This window comes from Astatotilapia calliptera, chromosome 10, assembly GCF_964374335.1.
Source record: "Astatotilapia calliptera chromosome 10, fAstCal68.1, whole genome shotgun sequence".
Classification (NCBI taxonomy): Eukaryota; Metazoa; Chordata; class Actinopteri; order Cichliformes; family Cichlidae; genus Astatotilapia; species Astatotilapia calliptera.
This window is the reverse complement of record NC_137431.1, coordinates 21,175,362-21,199,230: the sequence shown is the minus strand read 5'-3', so window position 1 is coordinate 21,199,230 and position 23,869 is coordinate 21,175,362. Positions and strand designations below refer to the sequence as shown.

The 23,869-nt window shown below is 41.8% G+C and overlaps 2 protein-coding genes across 16 annotated transcripts in view; both read right to left on the bottom strand.

The window, feature by feature from the left end:
- Positions 1-1,087: 1,087 nt before the first annotated feature.
- Positions 1,088-4,556, bottom strand: LOC113030719 (CAAX prenyl protease 2-like). Of its 4 annotated transcripts, none has more exons than XM_026182395.2 (8): positions 4,306-4,556; positions 4,131-4,233; positions 3,037-3,120; positions 2,393-2,471; positions 2,136-2,303; positions 1,731-1,802; positions 1,522-1,584; positions 1,088-1,421 (listed from the first exon to the last, which is right to left on the bottom strand). In XM_026182395.2, exons 1-8 carry the CDS (start codon positions 4,413-4,415, stop codon positions 1,201-1,203), a joined length of 900 nt encoding a protein of 299 aa, XP_026038180.1. In that variant the 5' UTR covers positions 4,416-4,556; the 3' UTR covers positions 1,088-1,200. The 4 variants fall into 4 exon arrangements, with proteins under 4 accessions (XP_026038180.1, XP_026038181.1, XP_080163314.1 ...); XM_026182396.2 differs by having other exon boundaries at positions 1,731-1,781; XM_080307188.1 differs by having other exon boundaries at positions 1,180-1,421; positions 1,685-1,802.
- Positions 4,557-6,291: 1,735 nt separating this feature from the next.
- Positions 6,292-23,869, bottom strand: part of LOC113030281 (uncharacterized) — a 28,468-nt gene continuing 10,890 nt past the window's right edge. For 2 of the 12 annotated variants that reach the window (XM_080307203.1, XM_080307205.1), the window contains 20 exons: positions 22,930-23,134; positions 21,517-21,858; positions 19,821-21,371; positions 18,433-18,705; positions 17,757-18,275; positions 17,338-17,442; positions 14,868-16,043; positions 12,898-13,752; positions 11,879-12,086; positions 11,621-11,769; positions 11,448-11,496; positions 10,764-11,088; positions 9,740-9,810; positions 9,526-9,574; positions 9,367-9,419; positions 8,888-9,008; positions 7,837-7,936; positions 7,673-7,746; positions 7,421-7,535; positions 6,292-7,253 (listed from right to left, as the gene is read on the bottom strand). In XM_080307203.1, coding sequence (XP_080163329.1) covers positions 7,166-7,253; positions 7,421-7,535; positions 7,673-7,746; positions 7,837-7,936; positions 8,888-9,008; positions 9,367-9,419; positions 9,526-9,574; positions 9,740-9,810; positions 10,764-11,088; positions 11,448-11,496; positions 11,621-11,769; positions 11,879-12,086; positions 12,898-13,752; positions 14,868-16,043; positions 17,338-17,442; positions 17,757-18,275; positions 18,433-18,705; positions 19,821-21,371; positions 21,517-21,858; positions 22,930-23,134 — 6,428 coding nt within the window. In that variant the 3' untranslated portion in view covers positions 6,292-7,165. Of the gene's footprint in view, positions 7,254-7,420; positions 7,536-7,672; positions 7,747-7,836; positions 7,937-8,887; positions 9,009-9,366; positions 9,420-9,525; positions 9,575-9,739; positions 9,811-10,763; positions 11,089-11,447; positions 11,497-11,620; positions 11,770-11,878; positions 12,087-12,897; positions 13,753-14,867; positions 16,044-17,337; positions 17,443-17,756; positions 18,276-18,432; positions 18,706-19,820; positions 21,372-21,516; positions 21,859-22,929; positions 23,135-23,274; positions 23,521-23,641; positions 23,780-23,869 lie in introns of all 12 variants that reach the window. The other 10 variants (XM_080307200.1, XM_080307198.1, XM_080307199.1 and 7 more) reach the window with 10 other exon arrangements.

Genomic DNA, 23,869 nt, shown 5'->3' with positions numbered 1-23,869 from the left:
AAAATGGGGAACTGTACATAAAAAATGACTGTAATTCCTAAACAGCCAGTATAATATGTTTGTTAAAGCCTTTGAGTTAAAGCTGAAAGTCTGTGCTTCAATCACATGTTGATTGTTTGATTTAAAATCCACTGTGGTGGTGTGCAGAGGAACACTACAAAAATCTGATCTTTTTTTGCTGCAGGAGCGTCTGTACATGTGGTTAAACAGGCAGCCCGTATGCCAAAGGCTGTTTGTGTTCATATCTGCCACAGACCATCTCCTGCGTGTCATTTCCCCCACTTTTCTCCTTTTCCATCTAATAAAGGCTTAAAGAAAACCTTACCAGTTGAAATGGGATTCAAAAAAAACTTTAGTCAAGACCAGAGTTTACTGACTGAAGAACAGCTAAGATATGCATGTAGTACATGTGCAGAAACATGCGTGACTTTACCCCCACTGTTTTAATTTGTAAACATCTGTCTGACTCATAAATCTTAATTGTCCAATGCAACCTTTAACCATTTCCACAGACCCTGAATGACCTCCTCTCCCTCATCTCTGCTACTTCACATTTTCAGTTTCCCTGGGGAAATACTTTAAGCTTCTTCCCGCTCCACTTTTCCTTTACATTTCTCCTCTTTCCTTTTCTCTGCCCACTCCAACCATTTTCCCTCACTTCTTTCTGTATTTACTGCTACAGCCTGACTGTCATAGCCTTATTTGTCCTAATAGCACACGTTTTAGTTGTGCCTCTCACTTTGGTTCCCTTTGTGTATTTTCTGGCAACATCGTCTGTGTTTGTGTCTGTCTCCATCGCTCTGTCTGCATGTGTTTTTTTTCTCAGCCATGCACACACACACACACACACACACACACACACACACACACACACACACACACACACACACACACACACACACACACACACACACACACACACACACACACACACACCTCTTTTTCTCCCTTTTAACCGGGGAAAGTTGTACTGGCATTGAGTTTCAATACAGTAGGAAATATTTTTAACCATGCAGGAAATGTCTAAACTGCTCTAATCATTCTGCTCTCATGCTGACCCACCCACGCATAGACATATATACACGCATAGATTTTTAGTTTTGTTAAAAAGAAAAAAAAACAGCAACTTTTTACATCACAAAATGAAATCCAGAGTAAAAGAAGGAGAGCTGGAGCGCATTTAACTTAATTCGATTTCATTCAGCAAACCGACCCTGGAGGGGGAGCCAGGCTGCAGATGGGAATGGGACCATAAAAGTACTGGTCTGTCAGCGGGAAGAGCAGCACCAGAAACAGCAGGCCTCCCATCAGATATGAGAAGAGCAGAGCTGAACTGTGAGGGTGTTGCAGGGCAGAGCGGATGTCAGGCAGGCCCTGACTGTTGCAAAATGAATGGCACAAAACTGGACCGACAACATGCCCTTAAAAAACAAAAAAAAACAAACAAAGATTTCAGATGAAATGGGTTGATTATCGTAGGCTAATGAGTGACCAAATTATCGTATAGATCACATATCTTACCAGTTCTCATGAATATAAAGGCAGTAAAAGCACCAAAAACAGTTGTGTACAAGAACTGCATCCCTGTGAGAGAAAAAAAGATGCGATCAAAGTGCTCAGTTTTAGTTTTATCAGTCCATGTCACATAAAGATGATCAAAATCAAGCTAAAAGAAATGAGTCACCTTGCTCTGATCATGACAACATGGTTTGCCTTTTCAGCTAACTGACCTGCCACCAGAAGGATGACACTCATGCTCTCTTTCCCAAGGCGTCGCTCCTCTATGACATGGTGGAAATGAGCTAAAATGAGGCAGTTGACATTAAAGGCAGTCAAACCAAATGTAATGTAACACTTGCAAACATAGATTTGGAAGAAAAAATGAGGCACAAAATGCAACATTTATTATTCTCTCCTTGGTGCAGAGGAAGGGTGGCGACTGGATTGGACAAAAGAGGGTGAATATGGAGCTGCCAGGCAGGAGGAAAAGAGGAAGATCACAGAGAGCGTTCATGGATGTAGGAACTGCTGGGAGAAGAAGAAGTCTCTCGAACTTGGTGTTAAAATTTAATCTGAAATAGTTCAAATATATGCAAATATGTTTTTTTTTTCTGTTTGAAAACTTTTTCACATACCAACTCCAAAGAACAGTGGAGCGGTGACGATAGCGCCTGTGGGTCCCGTGCAGGGCACCAACATAGGAAGCATGGCCCCTCTGAACACCAGCTCCTCTGTCACTGGTGCCACCACCTGGTTTCTGAGCCACACTGCGTCCCCCGCACACCGCCTCCATGACTGAACATCTGGGAGAAGTGCATGAAAGCACACATGTGCAGCTCTCTGATTCCAGTTAACCCAACATAACATTCAGTTATTATAGAGACAAACGTACCCAGTGCACACTGCATTTCCCCGGTGAAGCCTTTGGGGTTGTCTATAGCGGAGTGAACCAGTGGGCCGAGATAAAAAACCTGACGTGGGAGAGTAAAACCAGTTGTTTATAAAATCTAGAGGATGTAAATTAAAAAAAAAAGATTAAACTGGAAACTACAGGGTACATTTGTCAGTGTGTGGTTTAAACTCGCCCATGGGGATATTACTGCAGAACGTAGACATTTAATGGAAGTTGCAAAGCTAAGCTGAGGCCACGCTTAGCAGGAATGGAAATAAATCTCTGAAATGTCAAGCATGCCTCAGCTAAGCATAAATATATTGCTGTATGAGAGAAACGGGATCTACAGATTACTGTTTGAAGCTACTGAAAAACTCATTGACTATGGTTTTCTTCATTTCTGACAAATCTTATGTTAATGATGTAAATGTAAATAAATCCTGGGTTTTCATCTGTAAGTATTTAATGTGCGCTACATATAAAACTTCAGAGATATTTGTGCCCTCAGTTAAGCAATTTGAAATCAGTACTATTCTTTTCCATCTCTAATGAAGCAAAATGTTACAAATGTATGCTAAACAAAATTTATATTAATATTTTGAATGCAGAATCAAGTTAATCAGATATGGGATCCCCTGACTTACCATAGTAAGTAATAAAGGTAATATGGATGCAGCAACCAAACCGTCCATGCGAAGTCCCATCAACTCCCACACAGACACGTCCGCCTGAAGGGCAAAATGTGTTTTAGAAACCGTGAGAATGACGTTTAAACGAGTCACTGAAGTGAAACGAGTCACCGAACTTCATGTGGCCTTCAGATTAGCTCAAGAACAGTGTGGAGAGAGTTTCATTGAATGGGTTTCCATGGCCGAGCAGCTGCATCCAAGCCTCACATCACCAAGAATAATGCAAAGTGTCATATACAGTGGTGTTAAGCACTCCGCCACTGGACTCCAGAGCAATAGCGACGTGCTCTGTGGATGATGGACAATCCGATGGGTCTGGGTTTGGTGGTTGTCTGACTGCATTGCGCCAAGTGTAAAGTTTGGTGAAGGGGGGATTATAGTCTGGGGTTGTTTTTCAGTTGGGCTGAGCCCCTTAGTTCCAGTGAAAGGAACTCTTAATGCTTCAGCATATCAAGACATTTTCATGCTCCCAACTTTATAGGAAGAGTTTGGGGACGAGGGTGACTCCTTCCTGCTCCAACAGGACTGCGCACCAGTGCACAAAGCAAAGTCCATAATGACATGGATGAGCAAGCTTGGTGGGGAAAAACTTAACTGGCTTACACAGAGTCCTGACCTCAAACTGATGGAACACCTTTGGGATGGAAGAATGGTCAAAAATTCCCATAAACACTTCTTCTGTGGAAAGCCTTCCCAGAAAAGTTGAAGCTGTTATAGCTACATCATAGCAACATCACATTAAACCTTACGGATATTTCAAGTTCAAGTTGAGTTTGAAGGAAAAAAAGCAAATACTTTTGGGAATATTGTTCATAACATTTAATTTTAGATGAGCAGTAATCACAGATTTGATTTGATTGGTATAGATTACTGATGGAAAAGATCCTTTACAAAGGTAACAATCGGGACAAATAAACAAACAGATTCAGAATTGAACGATAGGTGGAGTTTAAATTGTCACAGAGTTGAGTTAAACTCATAGTGCTGAAACTTGTCGGGTCACAAGGTAAATCCTCCAGGGGAAATGTTACTATCTACAGTATACTCACCTTGACATCAGCCCAGTGTATCCATGTCTTCACAACTGCAGGTGACACTACAGAGACCAGCAGCACACTAGCACAGCGACGCTTTATCACACTGGGATGATCCCTGCACGCACAGTTTAAGTTTAGTTGTCTGGCCTAACAGCACTTCTCTCATGCCTGTTGGTGAGCTGTATACCTTGGTGAGCTGCTTCTCCAGACGTACAAACTGCCAACGTAGAGACCAGCCAAGAATAGGCAGCTCAGCAAACCCAGGAAACACCTCGGGTGGGTGTTCTCTACCTGCATGACAAACGTGAGGGTTTGCAATCACAACTTCAGCTGGTTCTCCAGCTAAGCGGCGGCTAACAAAGGAGTGCAGGTTCACCCCGCTTTGGATCGGCTCGATCCTGTCAGTTATTTCAGATTAGTGAGTCCTGGTGATTAGCTGATTAGCTCTAATGCTCTATGAAGTCCAGTAACTGCACGCAAAAAACAAGCTCATTCAGGTAAACGGTACGAGTGTAAACAAGACTACGTGCAAACAAACATAATACATAACAGTAAATATTCAGTTTTGGTTATGACTCAATATTTTTATACTAGGGTCAGAGATAAAAAAAACAAAAAAAAAACAGGTGAAGCTTAGCCTCTCCGTGCCAGTAGAAGTAGTTGTGTAATTGGAAAACAAACATGTAGCCATCATAGAACACGAAAAAGCTAGTTCCCTGACCGGGAATCGAACCCGGGCCGCGGCGGTGAGAGCGCCGAATCCTAACCACTAGACCACCAGGGACATGCTGGAGATCGTTATTCTGCACCTTACATCCAATCGCATACAGAAAACGATTTTCATGCTTCTATTAAGATCTTTTGGGGCTGCATCAGTTTACATTTGCTCTTTACTGTGTTCGTGCAGTAGTACTAAACAGTGGCTCTGACTTATAATTTCTTTTATTAAACTGATTTTTGTTAGCTGATTTATCAGTATCAGTCTACACGTCAAATAGATTATACAATGCCAAAAATATATAGTTAAGTGTATATATTCACATTTTAATTCATCAATATCTTTGGTTATATTGATAGTCTGCAGTCAGCAGGATTTACGAAGGTCTTATAAATAAAATAAAGAAATTACATGTTTTGTAAGAATCTTTATGACTCTGCGTTATTGTTCTTCTGTGTTCTACATTATAATCAATCCAATCGTTTTTGGCACTTAAAATATATTTATACAACTGTTATGTTATGGTTGTTGCTTCCCTCTTTGCCAGATCTCTTCTGAGAAAGACATTTTTTTTATGTTAATGAGAGTATCATATTCATAAATAAAGCATAAATAATTGCCAGAAACTGATTGCAGCTTCTACTCTGTGGCAGAAATGATCTTTCTGGCTTAAAGTGGCTCGATCCCATTCACAAGAGATATATTTGACATATGTTTTACATATTAAAGGCCAACAAGTCATTTACAACCGTTTAAATACCGCCAATCATAAATACTGGAAATCACTTATTGGCAGACGGTCAAAGCTGGCCCACTGGACAACTTTGGAAACTTTAAAGAAGAGCATACATTTTGGCCTTTTAACTAAAAGAAAAAGGTTGTTTTTTATGCATAAACAATAGCTTTCTGTTTTATAATTACAGGGCAGTCTGGGAAATAACTGTACACTGTTAAAACTGTTAAAATTACACTTTCCCCCCTTCTTATGTTAAGATATCTCAGAGATCACATGTGTAGTTAAGCTTCTCTACACTGGCCCAACCAACTTAACCCTAGTGGGCTGTATGTGGCCCATGATGTAAAATGAGTTTGACGTCTTTGGCTTAACAATTTAAGTAATTTCCTCACAGCTGGATTGCCAGTTGGAGATGCATTACCAAACCTCATTTGAGACACACCAAGCAAGGTAAAAACAGATATTTACCCTGAAGTGTTGTTAAATTTAGATTTCAGCTGTATTGATCACTATCCAGCAATGTCTGTTTTGTGATCACTGCAGCATCACATTAGGGGATATTTTTGTAGCGTCCAATGCCTTTATGCTATTATGTGCACAGGGTGATTTTAGCATGTTACGATTATACATTAGGATCATATTACAGTTACTGCCCTGGGTTACATAATCTATGAAGTGTGATGAAGACTAAGTGATGAAAACAGTCATGACAGATGAGCAACCAGCCGATATGTTTTTATTTTCATCATCACAAACATCCTCGATTCATTATACGCAGCTACAGTATGAATACATAGTGGTGCTGTGGAGCACAGTGCCACTTTATTAGCACACCTCCATAAGCATGCATGCAGTAGTCGACACAGAAATGGAAAGCACTTTGATTTCTGTGAATATTGCAGACGTGAGCAATCACATCCACAAAGACTGCAAGTTACCAAGGTGTAACTTTAGGCTGGAAACATCTTTGAGCTCCATGAGGCTGCAGGGGGTCATCCTGAATCTGAAAACACGTATCCTCCGCTAACAACATTGGGCATTCGAGTCCAGCTCATGACTTACCACATACTATTTTGATATCCAAAATGCTCGGGCGTGTTTATGGACTTTTTCCTCGGGGAAGTGACAAGTAGGGTGACATTACTAGAAACCTGCAGATTACAAACAACTGTAAACTAAACTTCCCCTCAAGGCTGCAAATATTTTGGCCTCGTTTTTCACAATGGAGGATAAGCCAGTGTTTGAATACTGAAAGTCACAGATTAGAAACAGAAACACACAAAAAGCAAATGTGCAATAGATGTAAAACAGTCAGATACATAATTTAAATAAATAAAAATAGGTGAAAAGAATCAATCAATACTTATATATTAAGACACACTTAAAATAATGAACACTTGAATTTCTTTTTTTTTTTTTATCAGAGAAGATGACATATGTTTTGCAGTGTCAAACTCAGAGCAGTCCTCAAGGCACTTTAAATACAAGAAAATACAGAGCCCCAGCATCCTTAAAAAACAGCTTTCTATTTTTAAAAAAAGTACTCTTTTGGGGCTTTGGAGTAAAAGCCGTTTGTGCTTGTCCTCACTCGTCTCACTGTAACACACATTTTTCTTTGTTGCTGTATTTTCTCCTCCTCATTTCGAGACCACGCTCCAGACGCTCATCCTCCTCCAAGGCCCTGCAAACACAAAAGCACGGTACGGTGCTGAGCTCATGGATATCTGCACCCCTCTATCATAGATAGGCATAAAGATCCAAATAACAAACTAATCTCTTTTGTTTTTTGGATGTATAATCTTCCTGTAACCCACTTTGTCTCTTTCACATAACCCTACATATACTGACCGTCTCTCCTTGGTGTCGATATCCCTGATGATCTCGTCCCTTTGGTTGACCAAAGACACCAGCTCCTGGAGGAGCAGCTGCTCCCTCTGCTGCTGAGCGGGTGACTTCTGCCAGTCTGCACAAAAAGCAGCACTCAAAAAGATCAAATTCATTGTGTTTTAATTTTTTTTTTACCATTTAGATTTGTATTATTATCTGTAAATCATTTTGACTGATATTGTACAGATTACTTGTTTCCACTACTTTAATGACCTTCAATAGCCATGATTACGCGCAGTTCTCTGGTCAGAAGGTCAAATCTCCTCTCCAGATCCTGCTCCTCTTGTCTATAGATGCAGTTAAGAACAAGTCGGTTTAAAACAAATGTAAAATATACGTATATGAGTATGTGTATACTGATATGTGGGAGGTCTTACAGCAGTTCCAGGTTGTCTTGTCTGCGGATCAGAGCGTTCTTCTTGTTTACCAGAGTGAACCACTCCTGGATCAGTCTCTCCTCTTCATCACGGTCACTTCCTGCAACAGCAGAGAAAAGACATGAAAGCTTGTGAATATTTGAATACAGATAAAGATAAAGATCATTAAACATAAAGATCCACATGCAAGATACTATTTAACAACAAAAAAAAAGTGTAAACTAGACAGAGCTGGATCTGGAATTTACTTCATTATAATCACAAGTAGAAGGCAGGTTAGCATCATGGCTGAGGAGGGTATTCATCTGCATGCAGGTCAGGAGATTTAAGGTTCGGTTCAATTTAGTTCATCTTTTTATGCATTTACATGTATATTTTTTGGCGTCTTATAGTGCCACCTTCCCCTCTTACAAGCACTCGGTGATGTTGGAGAGGAAGAACTCCCTTTTGACAAGAAGAGACCTCTAACACAGGCCTGCTCCTGAACTCCTTCAGTAAAATATATAAATCCTGTCCTTCTACTACTTCCTGCAAAATACTGCATTAATTCTAAGATTCATCTTCTTACTTTCAAGTCTCTCCATAACCCTGCACCTCTGTATTTCACCGATCTTCTGCACATTGTCACAGCTTGCTCTACTCCACTCTGGGATCCTCCACCTCCACCATCCTCTGTTAGACCCCAGTTAGAGCTTTCAGACGATTGTCAGCTCGTCTTTGAAACTTTTTCATTCTCTGATGTGTTTTTAATCGCCATATACTCGATTTTGTTATTTCATTGATTGTAAGATGTCCTTGAGTGCCCTGAAAGGTGCCTATTAATACAATATATTATTATTATTATTTTATTATTATTATTAACAGAACAATGTTCAGGGAGGGGCAGCCACCTGCTATGACCAGGGGATAGGGAAGAGAAAACAGGAGTAATCCAGTGATGACACATAACTGCAACCACTTAATCAATGCAAAAGTCCATTGGATTAAATCTGCTTAGTGAATTCTGCACCGTTCACTTCTTGCTTATCAGAGGTTTAATTAAGTGACTCACCTGTTTCCATGAGACTTCGCAGTCGTCTCTCCACCACTGCAGCTCTGCTGTCGATGTGCTTCTGTTCTGTCTCCAATGCTGCCAGCTCACTCAACACATACTGGCTGGTGTCCTGCAGAGACTGACCACAAGCCACCATCATACACGTACAAAGACACGCAGACGAATAGAGGCAAACACACACAACCACACACAAACATACAGAATGACGACAGAAAGCCACAAACAGAGGAAGAAAAGAGATCAACAGAAAGAGGGATGTCGGACAGCAGAAAGGGGAGGGGGACATACGAAGAGAAGCAGAAGAAGAGGGTCAAAAAGATTAGAGAGGTCAAAGGATGGAGAATATAAGATGTGAATGATGAACTGGACAGCTGTTATTCAGTACTTTTTGGAGCCATCAATTAATGATGATGTGAGAATCAAAATGATATAGAAATGAAATAAAGAACAGAAAAGGGGAAGAACACATGACTGACCATTGTTTCCTCGTCTTGTTTTGGAGGCTGGGGCTCATCTGCACGCTGAAACTCTGCAAGAATTGAAATACACAAATCAGAGTAGGGAAAAAAGTGAGGGAAAGAGTGCTAAAACAAATGCTTCAAATGTTAGAAAAGGCTTACTCTGCAGGCTCATACCTGTATTACTCGTGTTTTCTGTTGCAGAGTTAGACATTGTATTTTCATCCTGGAGAAGAAATATAAAACTTTCATATAGCTACAGTAAAGCAGATGTATAAAGTTAAACAGAGGTGAAAATGCAAAGTAAAAATTGAGAGTGTTTCACGTATTTTTTGGCCTGAAAAGTTTGTTTGCTGATGGAAATAATAAAGGAAGAAAGACAAAGTGTTACCTGAGCCGGCCCAGGCTTGACTACCTTTGTAAGAGACCGTGGGGGCGGGACTGGAGTTATGGACTCCTCCACTAAAAGCAGGACAGACAAATGATTACATGTTATATTTCTTTAATTGTTTTAAGGCCTCAGAAAACTTGGTACAGAGTATTTATCCATATGTACTTAATCCAGTAAAATGAAAAGCCAAAGAAAGAACTATCAAAGTGAAAGTAAAACATGTATCTGAATCTGCTCCATTGACACTTTGTGGATGTCTGTGATTACCAGGAGCCACAGCAGAAAATAATGCCCTAATGGTCATGACATATTAAATATTACTACATCGTGATTGAAGCACAGATGTACATGACATCACTTACTGGATGTCCTAACTGGATGCCGACCAGGCCAAACCATTGATAACAGCACAGGAAGGAAAAAGGCTGAGATGGTTTTCTCACATATGAACTCATCAGAACTTTTCCAACTTTGACAGAACACGCAGAGTTCATGCCAGACCTCATCGCTCATGAATCTATTTGAGATAACGTGTCTCCAGGGACATTCAGGAGTTTTAAATAAGAATAATAAATTTCACAGCTGTTCTACTGGGACTAATATTTATAGCCAAAATGAATATTAAACACATTTGCACTAAAAAGGCACATCTGGTATCTCTGGGAACCAACAAAAATCTTAAGTGAGGCATTGTGAACTTGATTTATTGATCTGTTTTCTGTGCCTCTTGTTGCCTTAGCTCTAACTTTGCTACTTCACATTCCTAAGTTACCCTGGGAAACACTAGTGTTTCCACCTTTGCTCCTTTCCTTTCTGCTCTCCTCGCTGTTTTTGCTCTTTTTTTTAACCCAGGTTTATGGTGTGAAAGGGCTTGCATAATAAAAAGTTTTTAACTATGCCTGCACAGTTTGTTATGGTAAGACAACAGAAACTGTAAAAGTTCCAAAAAGCCAAAGTGGGCAAAATTAACCTTATTTGGTGAATATATAATAAAATAATCATACAGAGGGAATAATACTAGTACCTTTAAGCTGTCGTTTAGCTCTTGGCGGCGGGACCACCAGCGTGCTGCTTCCTCCCTCTTCTAGACTCACTCCTTCATTTAGTCTGGCCATGCAGAAAGCAGCAGCGTCCACATTCGTGGGAGTCGGGCCGGTGAGAGCGACGCCGTAACTGGACTTACTGCTGTTGTGCTCTATCTGCAGCACGCTCAGCTCCTGGTTGGTGAAGTGTGAGCGGATCTGGCTGAGGTAGGTCATGACTATGAGCCTGTCAGGCACGGACAGAAGGACCATGTCTGACGGCTCCAGCAGGCGAGAGATTCCCAGCGCCTCGAAGCCATCAAACGCCTGATGTTGTTAGGAAACACAGGATTACAATGGGAGATGGCAACAATTGCCCTAGCAACACTCTTTTAATAGAACAGCAGAATATGTGCTCTGGAGCAAAGCCTGGAAAACTATCATTCAGGACCACTTTAAAAAATACAAGAACGTCTGGCTGCTTGTAAGCAAAATATAAAGAAATAAGGGGTGGGCTAAGAATTATACTTATTGCTCTGGGTGTTAATCGTCAAACATCTCTGACTATATTGCATGAAAAATATTGATCTAAAAGTTACCAGAACTATGTCATCATCCTTTCATGTGGCTGCAAAAACAAACTGATGGCACAGTGCACTAAACTAAAAACATTAAATCATGCTCACCTTTTTATTGTTGAGTTTGATATCATGAGGGTCCAACTGGTCAAAATCTCTAATGGCACAAAAGCAGGAACAGAAAAGTAGCTTACAACATTAAGATGAACAGTTTAGTTAATATTTATAATTTCTAAAGAGAATCTACTCAAAACTAGTAACTTTTGTGTAAAATGTCGTACATTTTGTCTGGATGGAAGTGGTGTAGGATGGCACAGAAGGCCAGCCCATTTCTCCAGGAAGTGCTGAAGTTTGTGACCTTTACCCCCTGGTACCCACTAGTGATGCTCTGACACCACTCGAGCAGCGATTGGCTGGAGTTCACCAGATCCTGGAGAAAGAGGGAAAGAAATGTTGTTTCTGTGCATCTACGCAAATGAAAAGCCAAATACGTATGATGAGTAAAGAAAAGTATAAAGATGAGTATTCATTAAATTTACCTCAGCTGTGTCGTCCTTCCCATCAGCCTCCTCCCGGACCACTGTAACAGGATCCAGGGTCCTGGGGTCAGAGGTCTCTTCTTCTGGTAAAGTAGGAAGACGAGATGATGTGATCTCACAGTGATGGACTGTGCTGGGCGAGTCGTCTAGTTGGAATGGTGGTTTCTTAACTACGTCATCAGGGAGGTCAGCCAGCTGGTGTTTTGGCCTAGGAAAAAAAAGATATATGATGTGAAAAAAGCTTAACTTAGAAGAAATGAAGGAGGTTATCGATGCCGTTTCATCATTGCCATGTGCAATTTTTCAGATTTGACATGCAAGCTTGCCATGATGATGATGATGAACTGAACAAACTCACGATGTTAAAAGAGCGTGATGGAAAACATACAGCAGTCGTGTGATTTGCATCAGGATTTGCAGCATGGTTGCCTCAATGCAGGCCTACGCTTTTGGCATTTTATGGGCATACACTCATTTTTAAGCATCTCAGTTTGCCTTTTTGGGTCACATCACCCATGTGTGACCTAAGCAAAAGCCTTAAGCCAGCTGGTTGTCATCAGAGCCTGATTTTGACAGATCTTGCAAGCCTCTTTCCTCACTGTCACTCAGCCAAGCATACATCAAACACCTGACACATTTTTTTAGTTTAAATAATCTTGCTGATTATGATGGCCTTGAACACACTCCCTTCTTTTTGTTGCAAGTTTTAGCGATTTGTAACAAAATGGGGTCTCATCCGGGATCTGCACCTAGGGCCTCTTTTCAGCGTTTCGGTGTAAAATACTCTTTGAACATAAAGTTGAAAAAAGTGACCTCTAGAACAGCCACATGCACTCATGTGTACAGATACACAGACTACACCAGAGCTTGTTTTTTGGGGTTCAGCCAAGTTCAGCCAAGAAAAGACAACATTAGATCTCAGCACACAAAGCTGTACTAAAACATTGTGCTTTATAAGCCAAGTCTCAAACGAGTTGGTCTAATAAAACAGGACAAGATAACAGCCTATCCTGACTTACGCATTTTCCTCTGCCTGTGGCTCTTCTGTTTCAGTTAGTGATATTTCCTGCAGGGCATCAAAGCTGGGAAAAACTAAGTGTTGATTGACAACAGTGAGATCTGTGGCGATGTCCAGTTGTTTTTTTGGCTGCTCAGTGTCACAGTCAATATCCCCCGGGGCCGGGATGAGTCGTTTCATATTGTGAATGCTGGACACCGGGGATGAGTCACCTGACATCAGGCGAATTTTAGCCAATAGGAACTTTTCCTCTTCTTGGAGTTGTTGGTCTTTGGAGTGACTCGTGCAAAGGTTGTTCATTTGTGCACTGTCACTCTTTTGGCTGTCACTGTCACTCTTGTTTAAACTGAAAGTCTTGGAGTTGTTCACATCTTCCTTAACCTTCATTTCAAGACTTGTGTGTGATTGTGTGACTGTATTTATTTCACTATCTACTTTAGTGACGCTCATGTCTGTGTATGTCTTAGTATGTTTTGTATCAGACTGTATGTTGGAAGTGCTTGGAGGGAGAGGCCAAGGAACCACTGACGACTGAACAAGTTCTCCCTCCTCATCAGCTGCTACCTCAAGGCTATGGCTAGTATTTGTAGCAACAGCTTTTCTCTGTCCTTTTAGCAGCTGTTTCTGTGATTCATTAAGTTGGGGAACGGGTTTATTCCTCACTGTCTGATTGACTGATATCCCCTGCTGAGACACAGACAGAGGGTTAGGATGTGGACTGTCTGTTAGACTGGTTAATGACTCAAGAACTTCTGGTTTATTTGGCTGACTGGGAGCAGGGCTCTGGTAAAGTGTTTGTTGGCTGAAAACAATTGAAGAGGACTTCTGGTTTACAGCTGGGGAAGGGTGGCCTGGTCTGAAGACAGAAAATCAAATTTCAGATCTCGTGTGTTTTTCACAAAACTCAAGAACCACAAACCTAGCCAGCATCCTTTTCATGCCCCATTCCCTTTCTTTGCAAACACACCTTCATTCATCTCAAGCAACCACATATTTACCCTTTCAAGATCACAAACGTCTAAAGATTCAAGGACAAACATTTTGATGAACTAAGGGTAGTGCATGGTGGATGTTAAAGCTCACTGTGCTTTTCCCACACTCAGCTATTTTTATGTCATTCCTTGGACATCTTGTTAGGAAAAGATTTTCACAGAGAGTCCCGGAGCATTAGTAGAACCAAGGCCTAGCAATGAGATTATACTAGTTTTGACTTTCTCTAGCCTCGAATGCATCACAGCATCTGAACATCAAAACAATCAATGCATCCACGCCACTTGACATTCTGTGAAGCTGCACTGATTACAGAACTATGTAAGTAGACGTGTCATATTCATGTAGACAGCAAAAATAACTCATGCAGTAGATGCACATACATCCATTGCATGCTTTTTTATTTTCATGCTTGCAAGATTTACTGCTACACATTTGTCTAAACAACAACTGAAAGCCTATGGTTAACTACTAAAAGTTCATATTTGCAATTTTTCCATAGATTTACAGGAGACTATCAATGGGCTACACTGACACTGAAACACTGAAAGATAACATAATCTTAACTTTGATTATTACCCTCCTCAGTTTACAGTAAATGGAAATAAAGAACTGTTCAACTGAGTAGAAGCGTGCTATGTAAGTACCAGTCGACTCCAATAAGCATGGAGTTTAGGTCACAGCGAATTAGGAAGCTGAGGAGAAGATGGGACATATAATAATAATTAATCCAGAACAACAATAATGGTCTAATGATGTTCTTTGGAAGGTTGCATGTATGATTCACAAGCAAATACATGACTCTTTCATAAGAAGGACATGCACGGCCAGGCCAAACGCTCAGTGGGGTTTAACTAACGTGATTTCCCCCGGAGTTAAAGAAAACACAGTCCAGAGATCCATTAGAAGCAACGAGCACAACTCTCTCTTTACTCACCTCTCTCCCTGTGGCTATTTATCTCTCCCATACCCCTTACTCACCCTGCTTCCCCTTCCATGTACAGCTCAGCCAGCCAGATGGATCCAAGATCTTCCTGTCCCCTCTCATATGATATTTCCTCAACATCATCCTCTCTCAGCCACTCTGGGATGGCTCCATGTTTAAGATAGGATTTGCCTTTTTTAAGTGATTTGAAGCCAGGATCATCCATGGTTTTCTTAACAATACAAACATAGTCCTCAGCTTTGCTGGTTTTAGTTTTGGCTGCAGGGGCAGAATCAGCCGGGCTGGTCAATACTTCAGCATTAGATATTACAGTGTTTGCTAGTTTAGGATCAGAACTGAATCCTGATTCCTCATTATTACCTTGTGACCTCTCATCATATGCAATATCCTCTAATTCTACCTCCCTCAGTGGCGGACAGTTGTTTTGTTGGCTGCTATCCACTTTCTGGTTGACTTTTTCTAAAGCAAGAACAGGAAGGGCCTCTGTCCTCCACTGTGGGGTTTCTCCATGGTTGTCCTCCTTTCCTTTTCCTTTCTTCTCTTTTTTCTTTACTTCCTCATTGACATCCTTTCTCTGTTGCTTTGTTTCGGGCTCTGTTTCCCTTTTCTCCTTATGCTCATTCCCTTGCCTTGTTTCGTCCACTCCATTCCTTTCTTCCTTTCCCTCTTTTATCCCTTCTCTCTCACTCATCCTCATCTCCTTTCTCCCTTTTTCCAACCTTTTTCTTGCCTCTTCTTTTTCCCTCTCCAACCTGTGTTTCTCTTTCTTTGCTTCCTCTTCCCTCTCCTTCCTGTCTCTCACTTGCTTCTCTGCCCTCTTGATGTTTTCCACCTTTTCTCTCTCCTCTCTCTCCCTGTTCCCTTCTCTTTCTTTCTCCTGTTCACTAGCAGCTCTTCTCAGAATTGCCACCAGATTGTGTGCCTCGTTTAAAGATGAGCACTCTTTTTTCTGAGTCTCAGAAACTTTTTCTTCTGCAGTCGCCTGACTCTCTGCTGTGTCAGAGAAGTCTGTGGGTGGCAAAATGTCCACATCAATGGGAATCGGTGGATCATTATCCGCCTCAGAGGAACACAAGATCTCTGGATCTACTTCATGTAAACATGGCTGGAGTTCATTATTTATAAGGTGGCATGGCTGTTTGATAGAGGGTTGCGGTTGACCTGCAAGAGTCGATCCTGATGTGTTCAGGATGGAGGCCACTGTCTCGTAGCTAAAGGGCAGATACGAACAACAGGAAAACTGTGAGACAGAGCTCACCCGAAAACGACCTGCTTCATGAGCTCTGAACACTGTGACAGAGGGTGAGACAACATGTTTGATTAAAAATAGTTCCTTCCCAGACTTTGTTTTGGTGCTTTTCCAAAATGCCGTGCAAAAGCACCCAAAAGAAACACTGTTTGCTACAGCGAGAGCAACTCTGCACAGCATACCGATTTTTCTCTTTGACGGGATTAGGAACAAGTGAAATACTTTCTGGTGGCACAGAGCTGAGAGCTCAGATCGGCCCACAGACAAGCCAGCAGCTACATATGCAAGATGAATCCTCAAAGAGCCACTCAATACTTAAAAACCACATTGGCAAAGCCAGCCCACCACATAATCAAAACAATCACAAAGATCCACTGGATGGTGCATTCTCCAGCGATGGATGCTTTTATATGCAGCCAGTTTAAATGCCACGAAAGCAGTTAATAAACATCAAAATGTTTCAGTACTTCACTGAAAGTTGCCACGCAGCAACTTTTTTAGAGATGAGGTAATAATGCATTAACGTGTAGGCTCTTACATAATGAGGTTAATGTATTAAATGTTTTACCTCGTCTAATATTTCTTCGGTCTGTTACACTACCACCCTTCATTTCTTTACATTTTGCTTCCAAGGAGCTAGAATTTTATTTTTTTTTGTGTGTGTAATTTTTAAAATCATGATGAGCAATAGTTAATAGTTCGTTTTTTAACATATCACAACACTGACCAATGAATCACTGCAGCATAAATAAGGATCCTAACTCGAGGGATGAACCAGTGTTAGTGTCTACCTCTCTGCACTGAATTATACTTGTTATTAATCTCTGGCTGTCTTCCACAGCATGTCTTTTGTCCTGTCTTCCCTCACTCATCCCAGCCAGTCATGGCAGATGGTCGTCCCTCCCTGAGCCTGGTACTGCCAGAGGTTTCTTTCTGTTAAAAGGGAGTTTTTCCTTTCCTCTGTTGCCAAAGTGCTTGCTCATATAGGGGGTCATATGATTGTTGGGTTTTTCTCTGTATGTATTATTGTAGAGTCTACCTTACAATATGAAGCGCCTTGAGGGAACAGTTGTTGTGATTTGGTGCTGTATAAATAAAATTGAATTGAATTAGACAACAAGAACCAATTTTAAATGGTATCTTTAGGGGCTTTGTTAATAGCAACCCGTTGCAATAAAAGCATATCTGGATAGAAAAACACACAGTAGAAGTCCACACAGTAGCACACACACACGGACACACACAGAGAGACTCACCCTCTGTATAACACCCCAACTACTGCTGACATGAAACCAGCAGGCGCCTCCCTCTGCTGCTCTGCAACACACACATCTGCCTCTGTGTGCGCACATTTCTCAGCACTACCAGACACACACACACACACACACACACACACACACACACACACACACACACACACACACACACACACACACACACACACACACAGGTCCATTATATACTTGTGTAAAGCTCTCATCAAACCGCTCCATTTGAAATACCACTGCAGCACTGACAGAGGTCAATATAAAGAAAACAGCTTCAGGTGAGGTTAGTTGCAGTTGCTGAGTAAGCACTTGATAGGCTGCAGCACCCAGAGGAACGTTAGCCATTAAAATGCGCATGTGGTGTCACGCCATGCAGCAAACACTGCAAGCAACCATCGCTGACTCACCCCCCTATTACACCTTCCTCCTCTTTCAGCTTCTCCTCCTTTGCTTCCTTGCTTTCACTACTTTCCATCCCTTTTTCCACTCCTATCTCGGTGGCGGTCTCCTCCACAGCTGCCCACAGCTGTTTTTCTGCCTCGCACACTGGGTCCTTATTGTTGATGAAATGCTCGTGACCACCAGGCACGGCATCGGCTGGTTTCTCCTCATCTGCTCCCTCCTGTTGTGGTTTTCCTGATGGATGAAGAACTTGTTCCGGCCGCAGTTCTGGTTTTGGTTTCGAGGGCTGAAGTGGCTCCAGCGCCAGAGTCACATGCTCTCCAGCTTCTTGGGGGGGAACCTCGACTGAGGGTGCTGATTCCACGCTGGGTCCCTCTGGCTCTTTAGGCTCCTTTTTAACTGCCGGTGCGCTGGGCTGAGAAGAGGGTGCGGCAATATGATGTTCATCTCCATCTTTTGCTTTAACTGGTTGGCTCTCTTGCCTAACAGGCGTGTGCACCTCAGCAGCATCCTCTCCGTGTGAGCTAGAAGAGAGGGAAAACCACATGAAGGATATATCCACTAATTGGCATTTCGTACAAACATGGTTAGGAAACCAAACAATTAGCGAGGCATGCGAAGCACAAACAAGAGGATTAAGCAGAGAAGCAGACAAAGATGTGCCCCCTAGTCTGTTCTTACCCTCTGCACAAAGGTTTTGTACCCTCCTCGGCAGAGATTTTTTCAGGTGTAACTTTCCCACTTCTCCCTTCTAGCACTTTCCATAGAGGAATCTCTGCATCAGACAGCCTCTGTTGAGGTGGCACCACCATCGAGACCTCTAATATAACTGCTTTATTCTGGGCTGTTGGCTGAACAGCAGGGCCAGGCAGAGTACATGTGGCAGAGACTTTCTTTTCTGGCACAACAATGTTTGACAGTGAACCCTCGCTTATGAGAGACAGTTGCCCAAGACTGGAGAGAAAGAGGAAAAGTGAATAATAGAAAGGAAAAACAGGAAGAAAAGGAGCAGAGGACAGTCATTATTAATTATAAAAAACAAACAGAAGTAGGGGTGAGCAATGACGGACAGCTGAGATATACCAGGGGCAAGACCACCGATATCAGTACCAGTTATTACAGCAGGATGCAAACCTCCACCAAAGCTGCTCACTCTCTGGGCAGTATGTACTTCTAAGGGAACAGTACTGTGTTTTGTATATATTCACTTTATTAAGCTGAATACCTTCAGCTTATTATAAAGCATTATACTATATATATTATATATATATTACATAAATTATATTTGTCTTCAAAGATGTAACACATTTTGGGATTAACTTAAATAAAAAGCAGATGTGAAATGTAAAAGTGAGGTCAGACGTCAAATGTGACCTGATATTTGGATGCAAACTATAATTTAAGTGTTATTTATAATCCCCAGTATCATTTCCTGAACGTTGCCAATACAAACAAAGGCAGCTTATTTGACCTTTCACAAGAGGTCAGAGGTCTAAAGTAACCTTATACTTAGAATCGCCATTGATCATTCCATATATGGATATATGTTGTCAGTACAAGCAGTGGCAGTAAGAAACATAGTTTTAAATAGATCTATATAGCATTATTATAAATTTGGCCATCAGATCAATATTTTGAACTTGAAAGTGAGATGATATTTTAAATGTTTATACAGTACTATGTTGACAACACATAGTACACTTGTAAGAATCATACATTATAAATTTTAAGCCTTTTGTTGACTTTCAACCAATAATTCATCTTTGTGTTTAAGTACAGAATAACACACATGGGAAAGCTACAAAAACATGACCTCCTTGGCAGAAGTATTAGGCGAGAGAGCAGAGAATCCTGAAAAAATCACCACAAAGTAATCAGACGGATTCAGCTTCACGCAGCTTTAAGTCGGAAATAAGTGATTTTTAAGATCATGAACTCAGTTTCAAGTTTTGAGTCTCTCTGATTTCATTTGCTGATTAAAGAAGAAGCCATCTGTGTTTACAGACCACACAAAGCGCAATCAGCACGCACAGAGTGAAATCACCACTTATTTCAGAACTATAACTCACCGCTCGCTGGAGTTTGGTTTCCGAACTGATGGAGGGGCATACTCTCTGTCTTGTGATTGGTTGGGAATTTGTGAGGGAAGCCGCTTGGATGCAGTGCTGCTTTTGACCAGCGGAGGGAAGTGAGGAGCAGGAAGTTTTGTTTGTGTCACATTTTTAAGAGCCGCGTTGGCGTGTTTGGTACCAGCAGGGGTCATGTGTGTGTTTAACTCAGAAATGGACAAGGAGGGAACTGTTTTCATCTTTTCTTTGTCTTCATCTGACTTGTTGGCCTCCAGACTGCAGACCGATGCTGCTCGAGCCTCCTTCTTCTTTCTTCTCTCCATCTCCTCCTCCTGCAGCTTCTGCTTTTGTTTTTCTTCATTCTTTTTCCTGTCTTCTTCCTCTTTCACTTTCATTTCAGCTTTCTCTTTCTCCTCTCTCTGCCTCTTCACCTCATCTTCCTTCTTTTTTCTCTCCTCCCCCTCCTTTTTCTTCTTCTCTGCCTCCTGTATTCTCAGCTCCTCTTGAAGTCGCCTTTTCTTTTCTTCTTTTTCCCTTTTGATTCTCTCCATTTCCTCCCTTTGTATCCTCTCCTTTTCTTTCTGCTCCTTTACGAGCCTCTCTCTCCTCTCCTCCTGCCTTCTCATCTCCTCTTGTAGTTGCCTCTTCTTTTCTTCTTCTTCCCTATTAATTCTATCCATTTCCTCCCTTTGTATCCTCTCCTTCTCTTTCTGCTCCTTTAAGAGCCTCTCTCTCCTCGCCTCCTCTTCACATCTTTTCTCTTCCTCTTCCTTTTTCTTCCTCTCCATCCTTTCTGTCTCCTTCTCTCTCTCCTCTTTGAGTCGTCTCTCCTTTTCTTCCGCTTCTCTCTTCTTTCTCTCCTCTGACTCTTTGAGTTTTTTCTCCTCCTCCTCCCTTTTTCTTCTCTCTTCCTCCTCTATTATTTTCTGCTGCTCCTTCTCTTTGGCCTCTTTCAAGCGTTTCTCCTCCACCTTTCTTTTTTCCTCTTCCTCTGCGAGCCTCTTTTTCTCTTCCTCCCTTCTTTTTCTTTGCTCCTCAACTGCTCTCCGCTCCTCTATCTTTTTCTCCTCCTCTTCCTTCATCTTTTTGATGAATCTTTCTCTTTCAAGTCTTCGCTCCTCCTCCCTCTGGAGTTTTTCCTTTTCCTCCTCCAGCTCCAGGAGTCTCATCTCTTCCTCTCTTTTTCTCCTCTCCTCCTCATCTCGCTTCCTCATCTCCTCTTCTACCCTCAATTTCTCCTGTTTCTCTTTCTTCTCCTTCAGGAGTCTCTCCTCCTCACGTTTCATCCTTTCTTTCTCCTTCTTGATCTCTTCCTCCTCCTGTAAGAGTCTCTTCTTCTCCTCTTCCAACAGTCTCTTCTTCTCTTCCTCATGTTTTCTCCTCTCTTCTTGCTTTAAGAACATGGCCTTTTGCTCTTCCTCTTTTCGCCTCCTTTCCTCCTCTTGTTTCTTTTGAATTTCTGCCTCCCTCTGCTTCTCCTGCTCCTTTGCGATTGCTGCTCCCTCTAATTGCTTTTCTCCGTACTTCTTTTCATTGGTTTTTTGTTCAAGACTGCAGAACAGATACACAATATACCTTAAGGCTTTATTTCTCTGTCTGCGTGTATCACCTTCATCATCACTTCACATTCTGCAACCTTAGCATTTGTTTTCGAAAATAATTATTCCTGATTGCATCCTTGAATATAAATACTCACCCTGGGGGACACCTTTTGATAGTATCGTGCTTAGAGTCATCCTCTTCCAGAAACAAACCCCTTGATTCTTGTCTCTGGTTAGGCGACTCAAAGATGACATCATCAAAGTCAGGCTCTGGCTCTGGCTTTGCCAAGGGCGGCTTTTCTGTGTTAATGGAGCTACTAATACTCTCACTGGAAGGCTTTTTAACATCAATTTGCTCTGGAACATTGGGCTGTTTAGGAGTTATAAATGCTGCCACGACAGTGGTGGAGGGCTGCTGGGGAGTGGCGCGCTCGCAGGAAGCAAAGGGCCAAGGAGGGGGTGGCGCTATGATCAGCTCTGAGCGGGTCTGGGGAGGACTAGGGACAGAAATATTGGAGGTCAGGCTCAACAGATAAGCAGTTGAGATTACAGAAAGCTGAGAGTGCAGACCAGACCAGGATATCAAGGCAACAGGAGGCAGAAATCAAAGCGCTTTGCAACTGTTGGCATATGTTAGCATCATGGAAGCACAATCACAAACAAGAAGCAACTGTGATGCGCTGGGGAAGTGCACACTGACAATTATTGTAGTCCTTCATCTAGTAACATGAACAGCAGACTGAAGCACTAATTTGGGGATAATTTGGATGATCGTTAGAGCTGATAAGCCAATGATCAATGCTCCTTATTAGGTTTTTATAGTTTGTTCCATTTTTGTTTGAAAATAGGACCAAACAATTGTAGGAGCGTTGCTGTCCAGCAGCTATGTTATCAGTGGTATTGAATAGTTAAATCTGGGTGTCTTAGATGGCTGTTTAGGGAAATATGCTTATTTGTTGTCTTGCAGCGTTCACAGATTTCCACTAAACATGAAGCCTCCACCAGCAGACGGTTACCTTTGTACAGCATCAAAGTCCAGACTGACACATCAGACTGAGTCGATGAGCTCTTCTAAAACTCGCTTATTAGGAGCTCATATCTTGTTTTTGTTGCCAATCCAGGTAAACTGTTTCCCCTGCTTCCAGTTTTTATGTGAGCATAACAGCTTGAGGTCATTTGATTAATACTTGAGGTCATCAATTGAATTTTTATGTTTAAATCTGCCAAAAAAAGATTTCCTTATTCCTTAAAACAGTATCGCAAATTCAAACATACAGCACATCTAAGACTGCCTTTAAAAACAAATCAAAAAGATTACAGGAAGACGAAAAAAAAGGAAGTGAGCCTTCTAACTTTTTGTCTTTGTTTCAATATGAACAAGTGTTGTCATCTTTGCTGTTTCTCCTGCACTCAGTTAGATCTGCTCCCAGTCCACAAGACACAGCGTAACCTTTGCGGTCTGACAGAATTTCCACTCACACAGCAGTTTCAGGCCAAACATATCTTCAGGGCACCAAACCTTGCAATCTAAATTTATCCCTTCATGTGATATCGTCCCATGACCTCACCTGATCCGCACTGGTCCGACTTTGTTTTCTGCGATGGTCACCTTTGAATCCTGGGCTGCTCTGACTGGCTGATTGGACATCTTGCTGTGTAAAGCTGTCCCTTTGTTTTTGGGGGAATCCTTGGATTGGTGCAGAGGGCTTGCGGATGCTTCTTTCACTGCTGAGGTCGTTTCCTCATCCACCTGAGCGAGGGGGAATGTTAAGCCTATACAGAATGAGAAGGAAAGATCAGAACATACTTTGCACAAAAGGAGGAAAGACTGTTTTTGCTTTAAACTGGATATTTTCAGATAGAAGAATGAGGAAAATGTCTTTGAAATGAGGATGATTTGCAGGCCAGTGTACCTGACCGACTGGAGCTGGTATGTGCTGGAGGAGCAGAAGGACGAGATACAGTGAGAGGTGAGGAGAAAAAGGCAGGCTTTGGTAGAGAAGAGGATTGAGTGGGTGAAGTACAGAGGATAGAAGCAGGACAGACTGGAGCCACTGGGTCACAGAGGGCATCAAGATCAGGACTAGTTAACAGAGGAACAGGGGCGATATCCCCATCAGCTCTAACAGAGTCAGATTTCAACTTTGCTCCGTGAGCACCTGGAAAATGAGAAGGAATGACAGGAAGGATGATTTCCAGGATGAAGACAGAGGAGAAACACTGAGAAATAACTACAGAACCTATGAAAGATCAGAAATAGGAAAAGCTGCCTTCAATTACCTGACTCTGAGCTAGAGGTGGGAGATTTTGGAAGAGGGGGTACGGATGAAAGAAGAGGGGCATCAGAAGAAAAAGGAGAGGGAGAAGTTGGGCGGGCGACTGACTTGACAATTTGAGGTCTGAAAATGTGAGAATGTCCTGCCAGAGGATAACACAAAATGTTTAAGTTATTAAACAGAGAACAGAGAGGATAAGCATTGCTTTTGTTAAGACTGTAAACACAGAGAC